The 22,549-nt window shown below is 31.7% G+C and overlaps 1 protein-coding gene and 1 long non-coding RNA gene across 13 annotated transcripts; one reads left to right on the top strand and one right to left on the bottom strand.

Annotated features, from left to right (window-relative positions):
- The first annotated feature begins 14,642 nt into the window (after positions 1-14,642).
- LOC139782009 (uncharacterized) lies at positions 14,643-17,307 on the top strand. Its single transcript, XR_011720758.1, has 2 exons — positions 14,643-14,762; positions 17,133-17,307. It is a non-coding gene; the product is annotated as an uncharacterized lncRNA (long non-coding RNA).
- On the bottom strand, positions 17,221-22,549 carry LOC139782008 (FAD synthase). Of its 12 annotated transcripts, none has more exons than XR_011720757.1 (11): positions 20,936-22,549; positions 20,340-20,440; positions 20,147-20,241; positions 19,909-20,032; positions 19,583-19,839; positions 19,364-19,506; positions 18,946-19,149; positions 18,686-18,871; positions 18,263-18,524; positions 17,822-17,891; positions 17,221-17,728 (listed from the first exon to the last, which is right to left on the bottom strand). XR_011720757.1 is itself a non-coding variant. In XM_071720910.1 (11 exons), exons 2-10 carry the CDS (start codon positions 20,992-20,994, stop codon positions 18,272-18,274), a joined length of 1,422 nt encoding a protein of 473 aa, XP_071577011.1. In that variant the 5' UTR covers positions 20,995-21,875; positions 22,128-22,549; the 3' UTR covers positions 17,221-17,963; positions 18,263-18,271. The 12 variants fall into 12 exon arrangements, 10 of the variants coding, with proteins under 10 accessions (XP_071577011.1, XP_071577017.1, XP_071577016.1 ...); XR_011720756.1 differs by having other exon boundaries at positions 17,822-17,963; XM_071720910.1 differs by having other exon boundaries at positions 17,221-17,963; positions 20,936-21,875; positions 22,128-22,549.

Genomic DNA, 22,549 nt, shown 5'->3' on the forward strand with positions numbered 1-22,549 from the left:
CCTACCAACCTCTCCTTCGTTTCTCTACCCCGGCAGCTACGTCTCTCCCAAGTCGACACACAACTACAAAACATTCAATTTGAACGTAAAGTTAAAACGAAATGGATTTTCCAGCGTGAGTACAATCGCTACCAAAAGCTTAGTCTCTCCGATGATTGCGTATAGATTTGCAATATCAGAAAAAATGCAGGCAACAAAAAAGTATTCATATTTTTACGTACCACGCTTTCGTATATTGTGCAACCGAAATGTCTTTGTATTTATTCTTGTTCAAGAATGTCCTTAATAATAGATATCCGAATAAGAATGCAGATTGCATGTAACATAAATTGTATTGCTTTGCTTTGCTGTTCAGAAATGATTTCGATGCTTTCAACAATTGCTTCTTCTTTTTACTTCTTTGTTCTTTCTTTGCTCTTTGCTTAATAAGTTAATAACAATTATTGATTGCTTAATATCTAATTTTATCGTATTTTGTTTTATCATTCTAGGCACGAACGATTGGTTATCATAAAGATTGGAATTTGAAAAGATTCTTTGTCAAAATCTCAATTATCAATTCTAAAATTCTCAATTCTTAATATTCCTTTCGATAATAAAAAATAGTTTAAGTTGTTTATGAATTACTAATTATTTAATATTCATCAAGTGTCTTCTGTTGTCAATGATTTTAATTACAGGACAGTCATGAAAATAATTAGATTATATATTTCAGAAATGTCATCAGAAAATGGTTGGTATTGCATAATCATGATATGAATAACGAAGAAAGACAAATTTTCTTCTAATAACAAATGTAACTCTGAATCAAATCATAAATGAAAGCGGATTTGTGAAAGAATCTACACCTTATTAGTGAATCGTAAGTGTGATATGAATTATGCATTTGACTAACGGGTGGTCCTCCTTCTTGTTTTTGGTTTATTCGAGGAACCAAAGAAATAAAGAAAACCTGATAGAAAAATATACGAAGTATATGAAGACAAAGAATATAAGTTTTCTCTTGTAGTTATCTCTTTTTTTATTAAAATTATCAGAGAATTCAGTTCTTAACGAGGAACATAAACAATACACATAAAGAATATGTGCAAAATACATTTGTCTAATTTTTTATATTTATAAATCTCAAATCAGTATTTTAAGATTATCTATGTTTCGCCAAATCTCTGTCAAACTTTTTGTATTATCACGTGCAGGTCATTGACGTTAAAAAAAAAACGAAGACAGAAATATAATGGTATACGGAGGATAGGTTTGAGATGGTTTAGTTCTATCGAGGGACTTTCCGACAGCATGAATCAATCCCTGTCCATTTTGCCAGGAATCGACTATGGTCACCCTCAACTTTACCCTCGTTTTCACCCTCGCTACTCACCCTCAACTACATTCTCGCTTCTCTTCTTCCGCTCTTTCTCATACGGCCGAGTTCCTTGACAGAAAACTGGCTTCGCTCTACTGTCCTTATGTAGTTGGTAGTCTGGTTGAGTAGGTCAGGTAAAGACTCAGTATCAAGTTCACGGCCATGCTAATGAAAGCATGTTATGATTGACATGTATTTTTTAGTTTGTTATACTTTGTCATTCATATTATTATGTAATCTTTATATTTATCAAAAATATTTAACAATATCTGATAGATGATGAAGCAGTAAATACTCTAAAAAGTACTTAGGGGAGACCGGGGCTAGACCGTTAGTTTTTTTTCGGTGCCGATTTTTAACAACAAAATAAATAATTGTAGTTAAATGTGGTATACCACTGTAAAGAGTGAACCTTTAGCTACAAAATTTATACAGGAAATTTTTATCTACGTCGCTTTGTTTAACCGGTATAGAGCAAAAACGACAACGGTGCAAAAATTGAAATCTCAAAAATGCCGGGGTTGAACCGCCACCCCCCCGGGATAAATCAGTTTCAGGTTTGATCGCCCATGAAATATTAGATATCTACACTGGATTCGTGTTCAGCATGCATTACTCTTTATAATCAGCATGCATTTATAATCACGTACCTCGAGATTTGGAGAGCAAATATTATTGCAGATATTACAAAATTTCCACGCGCAGAAAATTTCACTTTTCACCACGAAAACACGTTTGCCTCCGTAAAAATCATAACACGGCAGGTAACCTGCCGAAACTCCGTTGGTCACATGGGTACCATAAGCAGCGTTTACAATGTTAATAGCGAGTTCGCACAATATACAGGTTCCGAGATATTTGATTTGGCGGATTTACCCCGTTAGCGGTCTAGCCCCGGTCTCCCCTACTAGTAAGCATTAATATATGAATATATGTACCTATGTATATTAATATATGAAAGGGATAGCAATGATTCTCAGAAATAGCATGATTCTTAGAAACAATAACGTATCATCAAACGATCAGATGTTTCTCATCCAATTAACCGTTTTTAATTTTACAAAAGAAATTTTGCATCATTGCAGATTAATGCTTGCACTCGATTAGTGCTCGACAAAGTAACGTTCAATTGAATGCTTTAATCGCAAAATATTTATAAAACGTAATCGCAAAGTTAAAAAAGGAGGAAGAACGCTTATTTTCTATTCCTTGTAGTTGAAAAATTTTGAACATGTTTATTCAAAAATAACTGTTGTGTAAAAGATCATATGAGAAACATAATGTTTTTCTTCAACATTAATGTCTTTAATATTCTTTGTATACGTTAAATTAAGAGCCGAAAACCGAGAACATAATTGAAAGCTATTTGATAAGTTATCAATGATCTAATCACAGCTCTTTTGCAATATAGGTACCTAATATTTAACATTGAATATCTTATTAACCATAGCCGACACAAAAAAATTCCTTTTGAGGATTGAAAGTCCTAACAACATACTTAATTTTAACTGCAATAAAATTTCTCCAGTCCGTCACATATCGTAGTTATAATATGACAAAGTACGTGAAAATAGCTCCTTTTTGCAACTTTAATTGTAAATTTCTCAAAATTATGACGTGATGGAATAATTTGGAAACCGGATCCGTATTTAGCATTCAAGAAATTATAAGAAATAATTAGTTGTGTTAAAAAAAAAAATTATTTTTTGTTGAACTGTGTAATAGATGTAGGAGAATAAAAAAAGATGGGAAGAAACCAACACGATTTCTTCTTACTTTATAAGCTTCTATTTCGTAGTATCCTTGTCCCGCGATCAAGTTTAATCATTTAACTGTTCAAGTTTAATCATTTAACTGTTCCTTGTGTCGCGATACTGCGATACTTGTTGAAATTGGAAGAAAAGAAAAAAATATGAAAATATTTGCATTATAAATATTCACTGTAAAATGTTAAAGGATGTTTAAACCAATATCTTGAGTTAAACAAAATGTTAATTTTGTTATTTTTATAGTTACCACGTGTGTCGAAATTGATTATTTTAACACAAAACAGTATTATTTTAGCTCCATTGGTTTAGTTAAATTAACGACATATTGAGTAGGAGCAGTGGCGACTTATAGAAATAGTTAAAAATAATTCAAATTGAGGTATAATTTGAAACTACGAATTTAACAGTATTCTCCGTAAATATTATGAATTTAAGTATAAGTATCGGTTAAAATCGCTGCTCGTGCGTGAAAAGCGACATTCTAAGTAGCGAGTCAGTTTTGATCAGAAATCGTACATTTTACCCAGGTAGCAAGACTCGTCATTTTGACGTCAATTGACGTCAAAAGTCTGTCATTTTGACGTCTTTTGACGTCATTTGACGTCAAAATGACGAGTGCTTGCTACCTGGGTATGTTTATTCTGACGTATACTAAATGGCACATAATAATAATAGTAGTTTGATTTATTTACAAGAGTGACTACCATCTGTTAACTGTTGCATAAAAGTAAAGGTCAATTGACTGTATGCGTTAGAATTTCTTTTATCCACTTTATCTAACCCGGTTTTATACTTTTACAAAGAGGTCTTGTTTTTCTTTCGCTAATAGCGGATTTTGGCATTTACGAAGGTGGTAAAAGTTGAAGATTTTCAATAAAAATTGTTTGTTATTACCTGTTTTTTCAAACATGTTTGTGTCGTTATATAAGCGAAAATTTTTATCATATCATATACGAATATAAATGAATCTAAATTTTGAACCATTATTCAAGTTATTTCGAATTGAGATTTATTTACAGTGCGTTGTGATTAGATGTCCAGATCTATTTGGTCTCTTTCACTGCTTTGCTTACAATTAGTCAAGCATAACAGATTAACAATCGCATTATTTTCATTCATATCCATTTGCGTACTAAATGCCGAATATTATTTCTATATATATTATACAAAGCAATATTCTGTTCTTTGAATAATTGATTTTCAATGATTTAATTAGTAACAAAATTATAGCTATTTCTCTCTCTCTCTCTCTCTCTCTCTCTCTCTCTCTCTCTCTCTCTCTCTCTCTAAATAAATAAAAAAAATAAACAATATGTCTTGCCCAATGTCGTATCAAAAATCATTTTTTATATGGTTTTTATTTCAAATCCTGGTCAATTCTTCGATGAATTAATGTGCATTAATTATCATCGTTATCATCGTCGTCGTCTACAAAAGGACCTTTTCCATGATATATAAACCAAAATTACATTTGCAAATACTGATATGACAAGATCAGATAGAGATCAAGAGACAGCTGTAACTTGATTTACAAGTCCGTTTCTGTAATTTAAATTCCTCATCAAAGTATAGTAGCCAATGATATCTGGTTTGTACACGATATATTATACTAAGTAAACGTTTTAAATCGGATAACAGATCGATAGTTTGAGATTATTCCGGAAGAAATATCCGTTTGCCTTAATTTCGATAAGTAATAAATGAGCTAAGAACAAGAAGAGGCGTCAAGGTAATATGTCGTTCATAAAATCGTATAGTTCCGTGAAAGATTAAATAAAAACAAAATAAAAATGTATTGCTTGAAAGGAGAAAAATGTCAAGAAAGATATGTGTACACATCTTTCGGATATAACGTAAATATCTAGAGAATCAACACACCATGAAAGATACGAGAATTAATAAATATAAATATCACTGGATACATGAAATAACAAAAATTAAATTTTAGCATATAAAATAAACATTAGAAGAAATTACGCAATTTTACAATCCTTTTGTAAAATAGATAACATCATGCGCTGAAATAACGAGAAAAAAAACAAAAAGTACGATTGACATAGCATGGTTATATAAACTGGAATATGTGAAAAATATAAAGTGAAAAGGAGCACACCAGACAATATATAAGATAAGAAAAAAAGATCAGGTGAAGGTCTTGCTTACCACCTGACGGCCTCATGCCGCAACCTGATCAGCTTTCCAAAGATTCGGTTGCCCATATTTTCATATCGTCAGCTGGCCCAAATATCTCTCTGTTATTGCTTTTGAAAATCGAAAACTTTTATTTTTTTAAAACAAAAAGTTTTTAATTTTTAACGAAGAATTAAGACATTATTAAAAACAAAGGATGAATATTTGTTTCTATATTAATTGAATAAATTGCACTTTCTTATAGAAACTTTTTGCACATTTTACACAAATACTTAGTATCCGCAATCTCGTTTGCATTTATTATTTCTTTTCGTCATTATCGATCCGTGAATAGAGCTGACAAAGATAGTTAAGAGAAGTAGAATAAATTGTACTATCATATAAAAAGAAACTCAGATGGAGATGAGAAAGAAGCCAGAGAAGCGGAATAAGCGTGTCGAACGAGATGGAGAGCGTTGAGCATGATACGTAGTTTGCAAACTTTCCGGATTCAAAAGCTTTTCAATACACGAAAGTTTGTACAAATAGAAGCTTCGGGAAATGTATAATAGCATGAATAAGTAAAGAAAATTTCATAAATCAATACCCCTCGGCAACTTTTCTTCAATATTACCTCTATTTGAATCACACAATTACTATTCTTTTTTTTGTATCTTTATACCATGTTAATATTTAATACACTCACATAAATTTAATATATGCCGATTTCGATAAAATGCCAAATTTGAGAATTTCCAATACAATGATGTTAATACATTCGCAATATTCTCGATGTACAACGATAATGATCATCTTCGTTAAATTACAGTTGTATTGTGGTCTTCTTATATCGCGAAACACTATTGCATCAGCTAGTGTATCTTTACAGTCGGAAGAAGCTCTGACCCACTTCCCTTTATGGCGCTATTTCGTAAAAGTTTCCTATAAATTGCATTTAGCAACGTCGTGCGCGTTGCTAGCGAAGTCGTTCCTATCTCGTAACGGACTGTGTTCTCTTTTCGATGATACATGATACGCCATACGCCATACGTTATATGCGTATGCCGTATGCGACAGTGGGTACATGGTCCGCGATACATGATTCGGCATTGAAGGATAGATGATAGGTAAATATATGATAAAATGATAATAGAAAAAGTATTTTAGATAAAATGAAAGAAAGGTAGCGACGATGGAATAATAGAATTACGAATGAACTTCGTGTAGCAAAACTTTTTAATAACTCCACTAACATATTGATAATACTGTCAACAAAAAGATGCGTAAGAACAAAGATAATTGTCTTCTGGAGTTCTTTTTGAACGCTGAAAACGATCTCGTTTATCAAATTGCTCTATCACGTGACAATTTTGAGAAATTGGCAATTAATAAATTTATTAATCATGAATATCTTTTGGTTATAATCGACACAAGTTCGTTTTAAAGACTGAAAATCTTAACAACATATGCTTAATTTTGATTATAATAAAACTTCTTTAACATGTCTGCACATATCGTAGTTATAATATGATAAAATACACTCAAATAGCCCTTTTTTTGCAAATTGAACCACAAATTTTTCTAAATTATGACGTAATAGAGTAAATTTGGTAAACAGGATCGTATTCGACGCGTAAAAACTATCAGGAAACGATTACCCTCATTCTTGTGTTTGAAAAAAGTCATTATTTATTACACAGTGCAATTCATTGATTATTGGTATTATTTTGAAAGAAAATAATTTACAGATGTTTATTAACAGAAGCTTATTTTATTAATATATAAGTTTATGACAATTCTTAAACGTATCATACCAAAGCAAATCGATTATTGTATCATTCCAGTACTCGTTCCAAATACGCACATTCCAAACTTTTAATTCCTTTGATTTTATAGCACATTTTTTATCAACCAGTGAGCAGAGTAGTACATCTGCTGTGCAATAGGAGGTTGAGGAGATAGAGGATATGGAAAATAAAATGAAAGATATAAATTCCCTCTCCAGACAATTTAAAATATACACACACGCGACTATATGCAAAGAGAAGGGAGGGAGAAAAGGGGAGAGCAAGATAAAAGAGGGGGAGCGAGAGCGAGAGAGAAAGAACGAGAGAGAGAGAGGGGGGGAGGAAAGAGGGAGAAAAAGAGATAGACAAAGGTGGAAAGGGAAAGAGAGAATGGAGCTGAGAGAGATAGAGGATTACATGGTTATTAGAAAATGGCAATTATTTTCGAATTATTTTTTACACATAAATTCGCATTTGTAAGAATAAACTTAAATGCAATGTTTCTAAATTATAATCAATTGTTTACCTTATTTTATTTTTATGAACTTTAAAAAAAATTATAGAATAGAAGAATATGGTTAAATATTTACCAGTTATTCATATTGACACAATTCTCTCATTACATTCGAAAATTGAAAAAGATTGTGCTACATATTTAAAGAAATTATATTACATAACATCTAAATTCTAAAGTTCTAAACCATAACTTTAATGTCTCACAATCAGTCAGCCTTAGAACTTTTGACCATTTCAAACACGTTTTGGCTCTCCACTATAGCTGGTTCTTCCCCCCACTTGATTAAAATTTAATGAATAAATTATAGTAATAATGCGCTATTTATGCGTTCTTTAAATAAGAAAACATTTTTGCGCTCGTTTCGTTTAGCCAAAAAAATTTTTTTAAATGGGGGGCTGAATAGGCTATTAGTGAGCCCCCCTACATGTTAATCATAAGCAAATCTGAAAAACAAATACACAGGATTTATGCACTAATTATGCGCTAATTATGTACTCTCCACATCAGAATAATTTCAATTTTTGCGCCGCATCTCTTAAGGGATTTCCTTCTTGATGCAAATGGTAATATTCTCTTTAACTCATTAAAAATATCAAAGTTCGACTACCCAACTATGCACAATACTTACGCAAATTATGCGTTATTATTTTAAGATAATTACGATTTTTGCGTTACAATTCTTAGAGAACTTCCGAATTTTGGTATTTTTAACGAGTTATAAGAAGATATTACCATTTGCATCAAGAGAGGAGTCCTCTAAGGGTTGTGGCGCAAAAATCATAATCATCTTAAAATAATAGCGCATAATTCGCATACGTATTGTGCATAATTGGGTAATCGAATTTTGGTATTTGTAATGAGTTATAAGAGAATATTACCATTTGCACCAAGAGAGAAGTCCTCTAAGAGTTGCGACACAAAAATCGTTATTATCTTAAAATAATAGTTGCTTTCCATTTACATCAAAACTCAGATAATTCTCACTTGTGATGTCATTCTGTCTTTATTATTCATTAATTGCCAAAAAGGATAGAACGACGTCACAAGTGAGAATTATCTGAGTTTTGATGTAAATGGAAAGTACCTAATAGCGCATATAATTCGCGTAAGTATTGTGCATAGTTGGGTAATCAAATTTTGGTATTTTTAACGAGTTATAAGGAAATATTACAATTTGCACCAAGAAGGAAGTCCCTTAAGGGATGCGACGCAAAAATTAAAATTACTCTGAAGTGAGACCGCATAATTAGCGTATAAATCATGTGTATTTGTTTTTCAGATTTGCTTATGATTAACATGTAGGGGGGCTCACTGATAGCCTACTTAGTTAGCCCTCATTAAAAAAAATTTTTTTTGGTTAAACGAAACAAGCGCAAAAATTTTTTCTTACAGATTTGAAGAGCGCATAAATAGCGCATTATTATATAATTTATTTATTAAATTTTAATCAAGAGGGGGAGGCAGCTAGGCAGTATTTCAAACGTGCAAATTGACAAGGCACAATGATACAATATAATAAAATAAATAAATAAATCAAAATCGTTAATAAATTATATATATCTTTAGAAATTAAAATGATTTGTTTCAGAAGTTATTACCGATTGTATAAAATTGCTCTATGTAAATAAATTATATTAATAATTATATTTAATTCAATATCTCCAAATTTGCAAAATTATTATTTTTAGGATGATGTTATGTGATAAATTTGCATTATGTATAATTTGTATTATGTATAATAATAATAAATTAATAATTTGAGTTTTGTGATCATTGTCTCCATTAATCATGGTTAGTTTGCAATTTGCGTGCCTCTTATTATCATTTTCCGATCTGTTAGAGCGATTAGGTGGCTTTTTTCATTTATGCGCACGCAAAGCTCCGATTGAGTTTGATTAAATTATCTGTGCCAAAATCATGATACTTTATCGAATTGCTATTCTGTATTATTATTATTATTATTATTATTTATTATTATTATTATTATTAGATTAATATATTATAATCATGTGAATTATTCGTGTGTTCATCGATTATTCAATAATTTTTGCCACTAATTGTTAAGATTCTTAATCAATTTAATGTGAGTCAATGCATTCTGCTAATAAAATTAGTCTAACAAAGAGACAGATTCGATGACAAATATTTGACAAATCCGAAATCAGACATGTTGTCTTCATCCATCGGAATAATCGCCTTGTTTCGTGCGGATTGTGTGAATAATTATTTTGAAAAGGCATATAACAGTTGGACGGTTGTAACGGATATGAAACGGAAAGATTAATAATTATAAAAGTTTGTGCGCGTTTTCTAAGAGTTGTAAAGCTACAGACAACAGTTTTCCATCATTCGTATAGCTATTGCACTTCTCTATTCACTTTAATCACCTTTAACAAATAAATCCTTTATCAATTCATCTTCTTTTCCATCTCACTCTTATCATAACTAATCTACCTACTTACTCTATCTTATTATTTTCTCCTATCTGTAAATACATATCTTTGTGTCTGTCCCCATTCTTTTACTTATCGCTTTCTCGTTTTTTCATTCTCATCCCTCTCTTTCTTTTGATATTCTCTTTTCGCTTGTTGCGGTATTTTTCCTAACCGCCCGCCACAGTCTCCGCCGCGTCAAGGACCTTCTTCTCATGCTCACCCCTTTTCGCAACTTCATTCTATCTCCACCCGTCCATCAACGCACGATTCTCTTTGAGCGTATTTTACTTTATTGCTATTCTTTCATCTCTTTCAAAGCATTTTTCCCATTTTCTTTACTTTTTTTTAACATATATTTATTTATTCGGAAATAAACCAAGCAAAGAAAGAAATTAATTAATCAAGAGATCAAACATTCTGTATTGAAAATATCCAGATAATAGTGGACATTAACATATATTAAAATATATACATTAAAATATATTTTTCCTTAGATTTTATTGAAATATTCATAAATTTAAATATTGTTTAATTATAATCAAAACCTGCTCCACTGCTTAAAAAGTATTTAAAGGTCTACCATGTGCTATTCCTTTTTTCTCCATTTCCTTATATTGTTTGTAGTTATATATATAACTTTATCGTTATTGGCCCTGATCCAGAAGAGGATTGGAAAAATCTAGGTCATTTCAAAATTGCACAACAATATCATACATTTAAGTAATACGTTTACTCAACTGTCTTCTTTCTATCGTTAATTCTGAATCTTAGAATTTCGCGTTTAATGCTATAAAATCGTCAATCATGTTTGCAGATGAAGAAACTTTTTTTATAATATGCAATATAAGACACGAACAAGTAAATTTCTTACAGATAAATGAAAGTAACAAAAACTCAACAATCTAACAACTTAACTTAATTCAAAACTGTAAAAAATTAAGATTTAGTATCATTTTCTCTTTACTGTATGCAAAAAAATATTTGTCTCTTTATCATAAAATAAAAAATTAAGAGAAGGTGGGGAAAGTAAGAAAAATATGAAGAAAAGATACTTAAAAAAGTAGTCACCACGACTAGTTGTTGCAATTTCAAGACGTCCCGTTGTTTCCGTACTCTCTCGGAGTGTGCCACTTCATCTCTAGCCACCGCGTCCTACTCATTCCACTTTAGCACCCCATAGGGGGTAGCTACCCGGGGGAATCAATAACCGACGAGGGAGCGCACCAGAGGGTGTAGTGGCGGGGCAAAGGATCGCAGGTTGTAGAGTTGGGGGTGGCACGCGGAGCGGTGGAGCTTGGCTCCGCCTCCGGCACGCGACCAGCACGCGACCGTCGTCGCCACCGTCGTACCTCGCTCGTCTCGCTTCGTCTCGCCTCGCTGCCTCACCGCCCGCGTCGCCGCTCGCAACGACCACCACCCCTGACCTGGATCTTTTGTTCTCCTCAATGTCTTTCTCTCTCGCCTTTTTTCCAACGTTGTCGTGTCTTTCTTCCATTTCCGAATGAACGTTCCGGTATCTTTACTGCTTGTGTTTGGACAATGAAGTCACTTTTCATATTTTTATACTTCTCGATAAATGGATTAAATTAAATTTACATATAAATATAAATTTTGAGATGATCAATCTTGATTGAACGATTTAATGACAAGCATTGGCATGAAATATCGTGTAATCACAAGAATCGATCGTCTTTTAATATCTAAATTTTAATATCTAAATTAAGGCTTCTGATGCTGGCTCGATTGCCAAGTCTGCGTTGACACGTCAGTGTCACACTTGGCAAAATTGTAAACTAGGCACGAAAAATAACGTTAAAAAGCTAAACTATTTTTTGCAACATACAGCGTCATTTTTCGTTTTAGTGTTTGTTTCGTTGCAGTGTTTTTATATTTAAAATAAATGTCATAGTGTGTTAGCATATACCAAAGACTTCCATTTTGTTGTAATTTAATATGTAAAAACAAATATTTATATTTCAATTCGGCCCTCAAAGCTTGTTTTTGTTCTTGACTAGGCACAACTCAATTCGACATATGTGGATTATTCGTTGATTACCCAAGCAAAAGAGGAATTTCCGATTTATTTTACAAGTCTATTCTATTGATTACAAATGCTATTTATCGAAAAACATTTTTATTTTAATATACGTTGCAAGAATTTTTATAATATATTTTCTCGGTTCTCACGTCGTTAATTTTCAAGATGGCTACAGTGAGTGAACAGGAGCTTTAAGTATAATATGTAGTTCTTAATATAACTTTGCAATAAATAATGTTATTCCACTGCTAGTTTTCAAATGTGACACACACACACACAAGCGCGCGCGCGCACACACGCACACACGCACACACACACACACACACACGCACACACACACAAAGGCGGTAATAAAAATAAGACAAAAATCAGTATTGACCAATTTATCTTAATATCTTTTATATATATCAAAATATTATTCAAATATGTTTCACAGAATCCAAAAAAGAATGTGTTTAAAATATTTAATAAATTATATTTAAGATATTTATATAAATTTATATTTATTATAAAATATATATATTAAGTTGGGTAAAGTTAGGGAGAATAAAAACGTTTAAATAAAAATATTTCAAGTTTTTGCTAAATGATATTGATAATCACGCGCGCGCACATATATATTTATACATAGCTATATATACACGCACATATAAAACAATATGTTAAGCAATTTTTTTATAGACATATATATTTCTACAAAAAATTTACAAACTATTACTTTTTATATATTCCAACAATAATCACATTATTGAATAGAATTATTAATAATTAGTGACTGAAAAGTTATGAAGTATTGCGTGCAAAGAAAATGATTGGATTACGCAGAGACGAGCAGCAATAACATGTGCTTAAGTGGAAAAGGAAGATAGGTCGGTAGAAAGATAGATAGAAAAAGGAAATGAGAGCGGCAGAAAGAAATCGATAACAGCGTGGCACGCGACAGCTTACCAACCCTCCGACTTGACTCGGACCGCTACAACCCTCGCGTTCAATCACTCTTTATTAATCATGCCAACGAAAATCTTTGTGTCCGTACAAATTTCGTTTGCATGTTGTAATGTCTTCAACAAGCTGTTAAACAAAAGTCACTTAAACTTTATCAACTAGTGCTCCATAATTCTTCGATATAATAAAATTAATCATATTTAATTGTGATTTTCATTCATCAATCTCTTATCATGATAGATCATTATCTCGGAATTTTTGGACATAACATATATTATTTAAAGTCAGCGATTTTAAATTGTGGAAAAAAGATATAATATATTATACAATGTCATATATGCATTAACAATCTCGCTGCGCGTATACTTGGCGCGAGACACTACCGTGTCTTTTGATACTGTTTTAAACTTTAACAGTTTTAAACTGTAAAATTTAAGAAAATAGATGATCGATTCAGATAAAGAGTGAATGTAAATAGTAGAAGTTCAGATTAGGACTTAGAACTGATTAATGTATATTTTATAAACTGCGATTAATGTATATCTTATATTTTGTGAAATATTTTTTATTTTAGTTTCATCCTATTATTGTTGCTGATTTTTATATAATTTTGCAAACTATGTAACTTTTAATTGCAATTGGGGAGGGGAGAGAGAGAGAGAGAGAGAGAGAGAGAGAGAGAGAGAGAGGGGGGGGGGGAAGAGATAACCTTACATCCAGAACTTATCTGAAAACAGGTCATTATTGTACCTACTGAATTATCTAAAAATGGCTTATAAATAATACATATCAATTATTACCTATTACTTTAGTGTAAATTTTTGGGGAAAATTAATTATTAATGTAATTGGCTTGATATCGTAAGTTGTTATCTATTTAATTGGTTTGATGTATGGCGTGATGTCTGCGATATATATATATATATATATATATATATATATATATATATAATATGAAATCTAAGAAAAGAATTCGTGATTTCTTTTCTTCTGGTAATTTTTCATTGTATAACAATAGGATGTCCCACATTTTTCATCATGACATATAATGCTATATTACGAAACGTACAATCAGATAAACTTTTGATAGATAGTCAATACGGGCATATCACGGAATTTATGAAATCTAAACTTTTCAAGTCGGTACCTACGTTCTCTATATCGTGTGTAAAGCTTATTCACTAGGATCAATTGTTCAGCATCGTTGATATTCTAAGAAAAATCTTCACCTTTGGAATATTGTAAGTATCGTAAATAACACTAAGATATTTAATTCGCGTATTGTCGAGATATTGGAAATAGCTATTAGTTTAAATGTTTATTTTTGCTGATCTATGAGATAGATGAGAAATTAATGTATAATAATAAATATCGTACTGCGAAAAGCGCGAGGAGGATCGCGACAAAATCCAAGATTAGACCTCGCTCTCACAATTAGGTGCAAAAGTAACAAGAAACATAGGAGCATTCTGATCTGAATAAGTAGAAAACCAAAATAGATTGAAGCGAAAATTGAGACGAGAATGACGAATTGTGGCAGAAAATGAAAATAACGCCGTATTTTTTGGCAGGTAAAAAAGCATCGATTCCAAATATATCTCATTTGAAACTCGTTCAAGACTTGTGAAACATGTATATCTATAATTTATGTCCGCAGGATTGTCTCTCTCTTTCAACCCTCTGTCCGCCCACGGGCGCGGGCGCGAAGAATCTGCGAGAAGAACTGAAGAAGTGCGCGGAAGAGGGGAGAGCTAGTCGAGAATAAGTGAGTGGTTGGGCCAGGTTGGGTAGTTGCCTGAGTCCAGTCACTATGTACAAAAAAACGGATTATAAAAGACATAATTCTGACCCAGGATTTTTCTTTTGAGGGGTGTTGGGGGGCTCAAGAAAAGCTTAATCTCAAGTTTTCGACCTCTGTTTCCCGTGTGCTTTTTTTACGGGAGTAAAAAATGTGAAAAAATGGTTTTTCCGCGATAACTCGGTTTCTAATAAAGTTACAAGGTCGAATCGGAGCTCATTTTAAAGCTTTTTTTACGCTCTACAAATTATATCGTATGACATTTTTACGTATGATCGATTGTTTTCGAGACATCGAACGAGAAAGGGAAATAAAAAAGTATAATATTTAGTTTTTTTCTTTTTACTCATTATTGTCGTCCGAAATTGCAAAAATGCTCCAAATGAAACTTGTAGAGCGTAAAAAAACCTACAATTTTTATTTGTTATTCATTTCATTTTGTTGAAAATTACGTCTTGTAGAGCGCCTCAAAGTGGAGAGTCGTCGCCATCGCGTCAGCGGCGCGTTTGTTACGTCGATACGCGGCACCGAACGCTTTCGCTAAGATTTTCGACTTCATTGACGCAAAAAAGTAACATAATAGGTGTTTTTTATAGGATTTTTCCCGCTCTACAAGTTACGTTCAGTGATATTTTGGCGTACGATCGATAGTTTTCGAGATATCGAACGAGAAAAGGAAAAATTGAGCATTTTTGTTCGTTTTTTTTCTATTTTATCGTTTTTCGCACACGAATCTGTATAAGCGCTTTAAATAAAACTTGCAAAGCAATAAAAATCGTAAAATGTTCTTATTTATTACTTTCATTTCGTTGAAAATTCCATATCGCACTACGCAAAGTTGCAAATAAATCTTGCAAAGCCTGAAATTATTGTAGCTATTTTGAAACCGTCAAGTTTTCTTAAGGGAATCAAACACGTATTTGCCATTGCAGATAGTTGTTTTGAAACGAAAATTGTTTATTACTTAATAAATAACAAGTTATTCGTATCTTGAACGTTTTGGTCGTGGCTGATTGTCGCCATCGTCTTCTTGAAGTTGAACCTCATTCGGGTGTTGCTCGTCGTCTTCGTCGTCGTTGAAATAGTCAAGCCCCACCTGCGCCTGCTGAGCTACTGCAGTTAATTTCATGTAAATGCAAGGGAAACTGCAGTGGCTCGTCTGGTTGCCGAAAAGCAGGCATTAAATGTTCGATGATTTGCTATCACTGTTCCGGACAAACATGCCTGAATTCGATAACTCCGGCAGAAATTATGGCAAGTGAGATGGATGACTATTTCAACGACGACGAAGACGACGAGCAACACCCGAACGAGGTTCAACTTCAAGAAGACGATGGCGACAATCAGCCACGACCAAAACGTTCAAGATACGAATAACTTGTTATTTATTAAGTAATGAACAATTTTCGTGTCAAAACAACTATCTGCAATGGCAAATACGTGTTTGATTCCCTTAAGAAAACTTGACGGTTTCAAAATAGCTACAATAATTTCAGGCTTTGCAAGATTTATTTGCAACTTTGCGTAGTGCGATATGGAATTTTCAACGAAATGAAAGTAATAAATAAAAACATTTTACGATTTTTATTGCTTTGCAAGTTTTATTTGAAGCGTTTATACAGATTCGTGTGCGAAAAACGATAAAATAGAAAAAAAAACGAACAAAAATGCTCAATTTTTCCTTTTCTCGTTCGATATCTCGAAAACTATCGATCGTACGCCAAAATATCACTGATCGTAACTTGTAGAGCGGGAAAAATCCTATAAAAAACACCTATTATGTTACTTTTTTGCGTCAATAAAGTCGAAAATCTTAGCGAAAGCGTTCGGTGCCGCGTATCGACGTAAACAACGCGCCGCTGACGCGATGGCGACGACTCTCCACTTTGAAGCGCTCTACAAGGCGTAATTTTCAACGAAATGAAATGAATAACAAATAAAAATTGTAGGTTTTTTTACGCTCTACAAGTTTTATTTGAAGCATTTTTGCAATTTCGGACGACAATAATGAGTAAAAAGAAAAAAACTAAATATCATACTTTTTTATTTCCCTTTCTCGTTCGATGTCTCGAAAACAATCGATCATACGTAAAAACGTCATACGACATAATTTGTAGAGCGTAAAAAAAGCTTTAAAATGAGCTCTGATTCGACCTTGTAACTTTATTAGAAACTGAGTTATCGCGGAAAAACCATTTTTTCACATTTTTTACTCCCGTAAAAAAAGCACACGGGAAACAGAGGTCGAAAACTTGAGATTAAGCTTTTCTTGAGCCCCCCAACACCCCCCAAAAGAAAAATCCTGGGTCAGAATTATGTCTTTTTTAAATGTACATAGTGAGTGGCTGGGCCAGGTTGGGTAGTTGCCTGAGTGAAGGCAGCACTGGACGAGGGAGGAAGAGGAGAGGACCGTTGGATCGGAAAGAAAAATACAGTCGCAAATCAAACAGAAAACACATTTTCGCTCTTTTTATACATCTTTCGCGTAAATATTTGTTCTGGAAATATACGTTCGTTTCGTTTCGTTTCCATCTCTAGTATCGGCCTCTCTTTCCTCATCTTTTTCAATGTATACAACAATGTCCATGCGTATGTGCGAGCTAGCATGCATATCGACACGTATCTTCTTGCTTATAACGCGTTAAAAATTATTGATCTTTTTACTTTCGTTGCATGTAAAGACTTAAATGTTAGAATATAGGCTTATATGTAGGATAGGTTTGATAAAGGTCTAAGCTTTAATAAAGGCCCGGATGAACAACTTGCAATATAGCACGGAACAGTAAGACACGTCGACACTGCGACTCGCTCTCAATTTAAAGTTTCAACGGATAAAAGTGGGAATACTTTAACTCGGAATGAAATTTCAAAAGAATGGAACAGGGATGGTGAAGGAATAAAAGAAGACAACGTGGATGTTCTCTCTCTCCAGCCAGTCGGCTTTCTTCAGCTGAAAAATGTGTAATACGAGCTTGTAGTTCGCCCCCACTCTCAAAAGATACCTCGGTCTCGCCTCACAGTTCTCCCATCCTTATTCCGATACCTTTCTCTTCCATGATGTACATACATTCCAGTTTCATTGCTCGAATATGGTTGAGCGGACATATTGAAAACTGCACACAGATAATACAAAGTTGTTTTTGTGGGTGCGCGTCGCGATTGTCCTTAGAAATATTAAACAATATCTGAAAATATTTTTCGATTTTTGAAATTTGGAGTTAGAATCACATTGTAACTCAGCGATGACATTAGTGCACACAATCGACACAATCAATCTTTCTATCTCGTGTATGCTATAATATATTACAAGTTCTGCCCCATATGTTTACTGTTATATTAGATATTATTACAATTTTTCTTCATTACGCACAACATTCATGCTGTAAAATATAACACGCAAAATAATGTAAAAACAGATCATATAATACGCCTGTTGCAATTACAGTTTTTAAAATTATCATTCTTTATTACAATTACTTCTTACCATTCTTCTTTAAGCTGTCAATTTACATGGTAGATACAGCGATGAAGCAAAAGTCCATACGTCTTTTTTCGTCCAGTTGTGCAAAGGATTATCGATTTGTAATTGATTCACATTATCCATGCTGTTATAATTAGAGTTAATTTTACTTTCACCACTCTCTTCAACCTTTCCAATTAGTAATGTCGGCCGTAAGTGCGATTGAACGATCTTATTTATCTCATTATCAACTGCAGTTTCCACGGTATACATTATTAAATTATATCTAAAAAATATATAATTTAATTTTTATTTACTCCAAATATAACAAAACATCTGTTACATAATACTGATTTATATGTCAAATATATGTCAATATGTATGTCAATGAATTAGATTATATTTTTTAGACTGTAATTTTAAGAGAAACAGATTATTCTGTATTACTTGTCAACCATTTCCTTGACGAATTCTTCCATGTCAACCGGCATCTCCTTTTTGAAGTAAACCACTTGCAATTTTTTATCAGAATGTAATTGAGTTTTACATATATGAGCGAGATGAATAACAACGCTTGCTTCCATACTACCATCGAAATATATTAAAACACGTTCAGGATTCTGATAAAATTGTCTAAATGTAATGAAAATTAATATTTAATATGATAATATTAATATAATATCCATAAAATGTATTATCCTTTTTACCTAAGCTTTTCAAGAGATTGCTCATAAATCGGTCGATGTGAGCAATTTTGAAGAAAATTATTATACTTGGTAATACAATCTATATGCGGCGTTCGGTCAAAATTTACGAAAATATCTGCAGGATTTAGTTCGTAAAATCTTTGTTTCGCTCTTTTAGTATCATTTTCGTTTTCACTTTCTATGGTTACAAATGCTTTAAAATACCTGCACATATACTTTGTGTTTATTTCTAAGTTTATTTCTAAGTCAAAAAAATGGCTTATTAAAAATATTTTTAAAATATGCAGATTTAAATTTATGAAAGATATACACTACATTTTTTATAGTAATACTTAATATTAATCAGTATATTTACGAAAATATTTAAAAATAAAACAAGTGGTTATTATTTACAGTATAATTTCTAACTCTGCATTACCTGCAATTGTTCACTGGATAAGAACCAAAAGAAACATTGGGAAATTCTTTTACTACAGTTGATAAAGCATTTGCAAATAAATCTTCTCTAGCATCAATAAATACCTCTTCTTTTACAAATCTCTTGTTTGTAGAAAGCAATTCCTGAAATAAAGTAAGTATATACAATACAGTTTAGTTAAAACAATTAATTAAAATAGTTTATCATAAAGATATTTACCTCATACAAATTTTGAAAGGATTTCTCAAGAAATACAGGTGAACCAGGAAATACATATATGTTTTCTAATGTAATATATGGAAAACTATTTGGTTTGTTTATGTTTGTATTTAAACCAAATTTGAGAGATGCTTTCTCAGGAATTTGAGCTATCTTATAAACAGGGGATAAAGCATCATTGATCATAAAATGATTTTTTATTATATCTACTAATTTAGGATGATAATGTAGCTTATCATTAAAAGCTTTGGCAAGACCTATGGATTAAAACATATTAAGAAACTATACAATTATTGATTATATTTTATATAATACACAATATTTACCTTTATATGTAACATCATCATGTGTTGGCCCAATTCCACCAGATGTTATAACATAAGTGTATTTGTTGGAGGCATCTTTAATTTCTTTTGAGATTTCTTCAACATCGTCGCTTATAACAGAAATCTATGAAGCAGATTACTTATTATTACTATAAGAATAAATAAGAATAAATTCTGTATATTAAGATGTATGAAATATCAAGTATATAATTACCATATTATATACCCCCCTGCTTACCTTTTTTACTTTAATACCACATTTATATAATAAATTACATATGTAATGTGAATTTGTATCTTTTACTTGAGCTTTTAATATTTCATCTCCAATAACTAGAAATTTATGAATACATATTTATATATATTCTTAGAACACATAATGGTTGCTTTAAATATTTATATATAGCTTATTATATTATATATATTCGAACCAATTATTCCTGCTGTGGGACGATTTAAACCTTTTACATAGCGCCTTGATAAGACGTATGCATGATTTCTTATATGGGTATTAATAAGACACTGATGTAAACTCATTATCACATAAAATTAAAAAGTTTTATTTATATATAAAATATGTCTATGTACACTTAATATATAATCTTTATTAATATGAACGTTATTATAAGGAACATTTGCAACAATACAATTTTTATAATTATCTACTTTTGATGCCACTTTTTAGAATTCAATAAAAAGTACCTGTATTTTATTTATTTTTATCAGAAAACAGAGTTTAATAAGTTATAATCGTTTATTTATTGGCACTATAAAAAGAATAATTAATTATTAAAAGTTAAAACTTAATTAACTTAAGAAAGAGTTTGGTCAAAAAAATATTTTTGACCCCTTTTGACGGATTTTAATAAAACAGGAATCAATTAAAAGCTTATGTCAAAAGAGCTCAATTATATGAAACTTATTTTAATCTCAAATCCTTGAGTCGAGATATCGCAGTTAAAGTTGTGCGCTTCACAATGTCTTTTTTCTTTTTTTCTTCAATATTAAGAACATATGTTACTCTTACTGTGCTTCCAAACTCCTTAGAGAAACATTATTATTTGAACAAATTATCCAATTGCTCATTAAACTTCTCTATCTTTGAAAAAATATTTTTTTATAATTATCGCATATTTTTTCATTCTAATCCTCTTTTGATTGTTTTCTTGTATTCATTTACTAGTTGACTTCATATGGGCACTAAAGTAAGATGTTAATACGTTTTTGTAAATCTCATTCCGCTACTGGATGTCACATTCTTGTAGTGACGACGGGCAATATTGAAATGGGAAGTCTGGTAACATTAACAACAACATTAACATTAGCAGACTTCATAAAATAGCTTCAAATTTAATTGAAATAGGTAAAATGTTATTATATTGAACTTATTCGACCTGATAGAAAATTTGAAATCTTATAGGTATGCCGATATGTTGGACTTCTCTCTGTACCCTCCTTTAGTTGTATAATCTTGCAACTAAGGAGCCGATGCAGATACAATTCCGCCACTGTATTTCAACCAAGTATTTTGTTTACACTTTAGTAAAAGCAAAAATTGAGTTGATTTTGGAGTATTTCTTGTCAGTATAAAAACAGCCTCAGGACCATAAAGGCCCCCACACAATAAAAAATATAAGAAACAAGGAACAGATATTAGCAACTAGAAATAAGAAATCAGGAATAAAGCTTTTTTACCATATATAATATCTGCGCACCGATACCGAAACTGTCGTTAAGGAGTTAGAGAATCCCCGTGCTGGTGTAGCATTAATACACGGCTTCCGATAGGTTAAAAATCTATTGCCTGTGTTGTTCCCTGTATTTTTCATCGTGCATCCAACTTTATTCTTGATTCTTTGGTCCTAATCGCTAACATCTGTTCCTTGTTCCTTATATTTTTCATTGTGCGGAAGCCTTTTAGACTTATTGTTGTATATTGCCAATCAGGGCAATAAAATTCCTAAACACTTTGTGTGATATAAAGATTATTAAAGTCGGTTGGGACTGTTGGGAGGCCAAAAATGACCAAACGCTTTTTAAGTTAAGTTAGGTTAGATTAAAATTAATTGATTAAATGATCAATTACACGAATTTACATGGATTTGAAATTTCCTATGCATTTCTTATGCAAAACGATATTTATTATCTATTATTTTCTGCTTACAATGTGAAGCAAAGATATAAAATATTAATAAGTATTCGTGTGTTATTTTTCTTACATTCCTATATTCTGTAACTGATTCTGTAACAGATTTTGTAACTTTTTTAGTAAACCACTTTCTTTCAATATTTAATTACTATTTTTGCGAGAAAAAGAGAGAAAGAGTTAAAAAAAATTTTTATTTTTTAAATAAATAGTATTTTTTAAAGATTATAAAATAGAATCAAATAAATATATTGTCGAAATTTCAGATAAACACAACAAATTTCATAATCTAATCTAACCTAAAAACAACACTAAAGATTAATTATATTTTTCACAGTGCCAAGTAATAATTTTTCAAAATTTTCTTATAATCCAAAAAGAAATAATTATTTTCATTAAAATCTAAGTGCAAATGTATCAACCATGTAACTATTTATATCTAATCACTGACAAGAGAGAGGTTTGTTCTCTGTGGCTGAACTTCTGCACTAGTAC

This window comes from Temnothorax nylanderi, unplaced genomic scaffold, assembly GCF_030848795.1.
Source record: "Temnothorax nylanderi isolate EJ_2023f unplaced genomic scaffold, tnyl_v1.0 TNYL_tig0381_pilon, whole genome shotgun sequence".
Classification (NCBI taxonomy): Eukaryota; Metazoa; Arthropoda; class Insecta; order Hymenoptera; family Formicidae; genus Temnothorax; species Temnothorax nylanderi.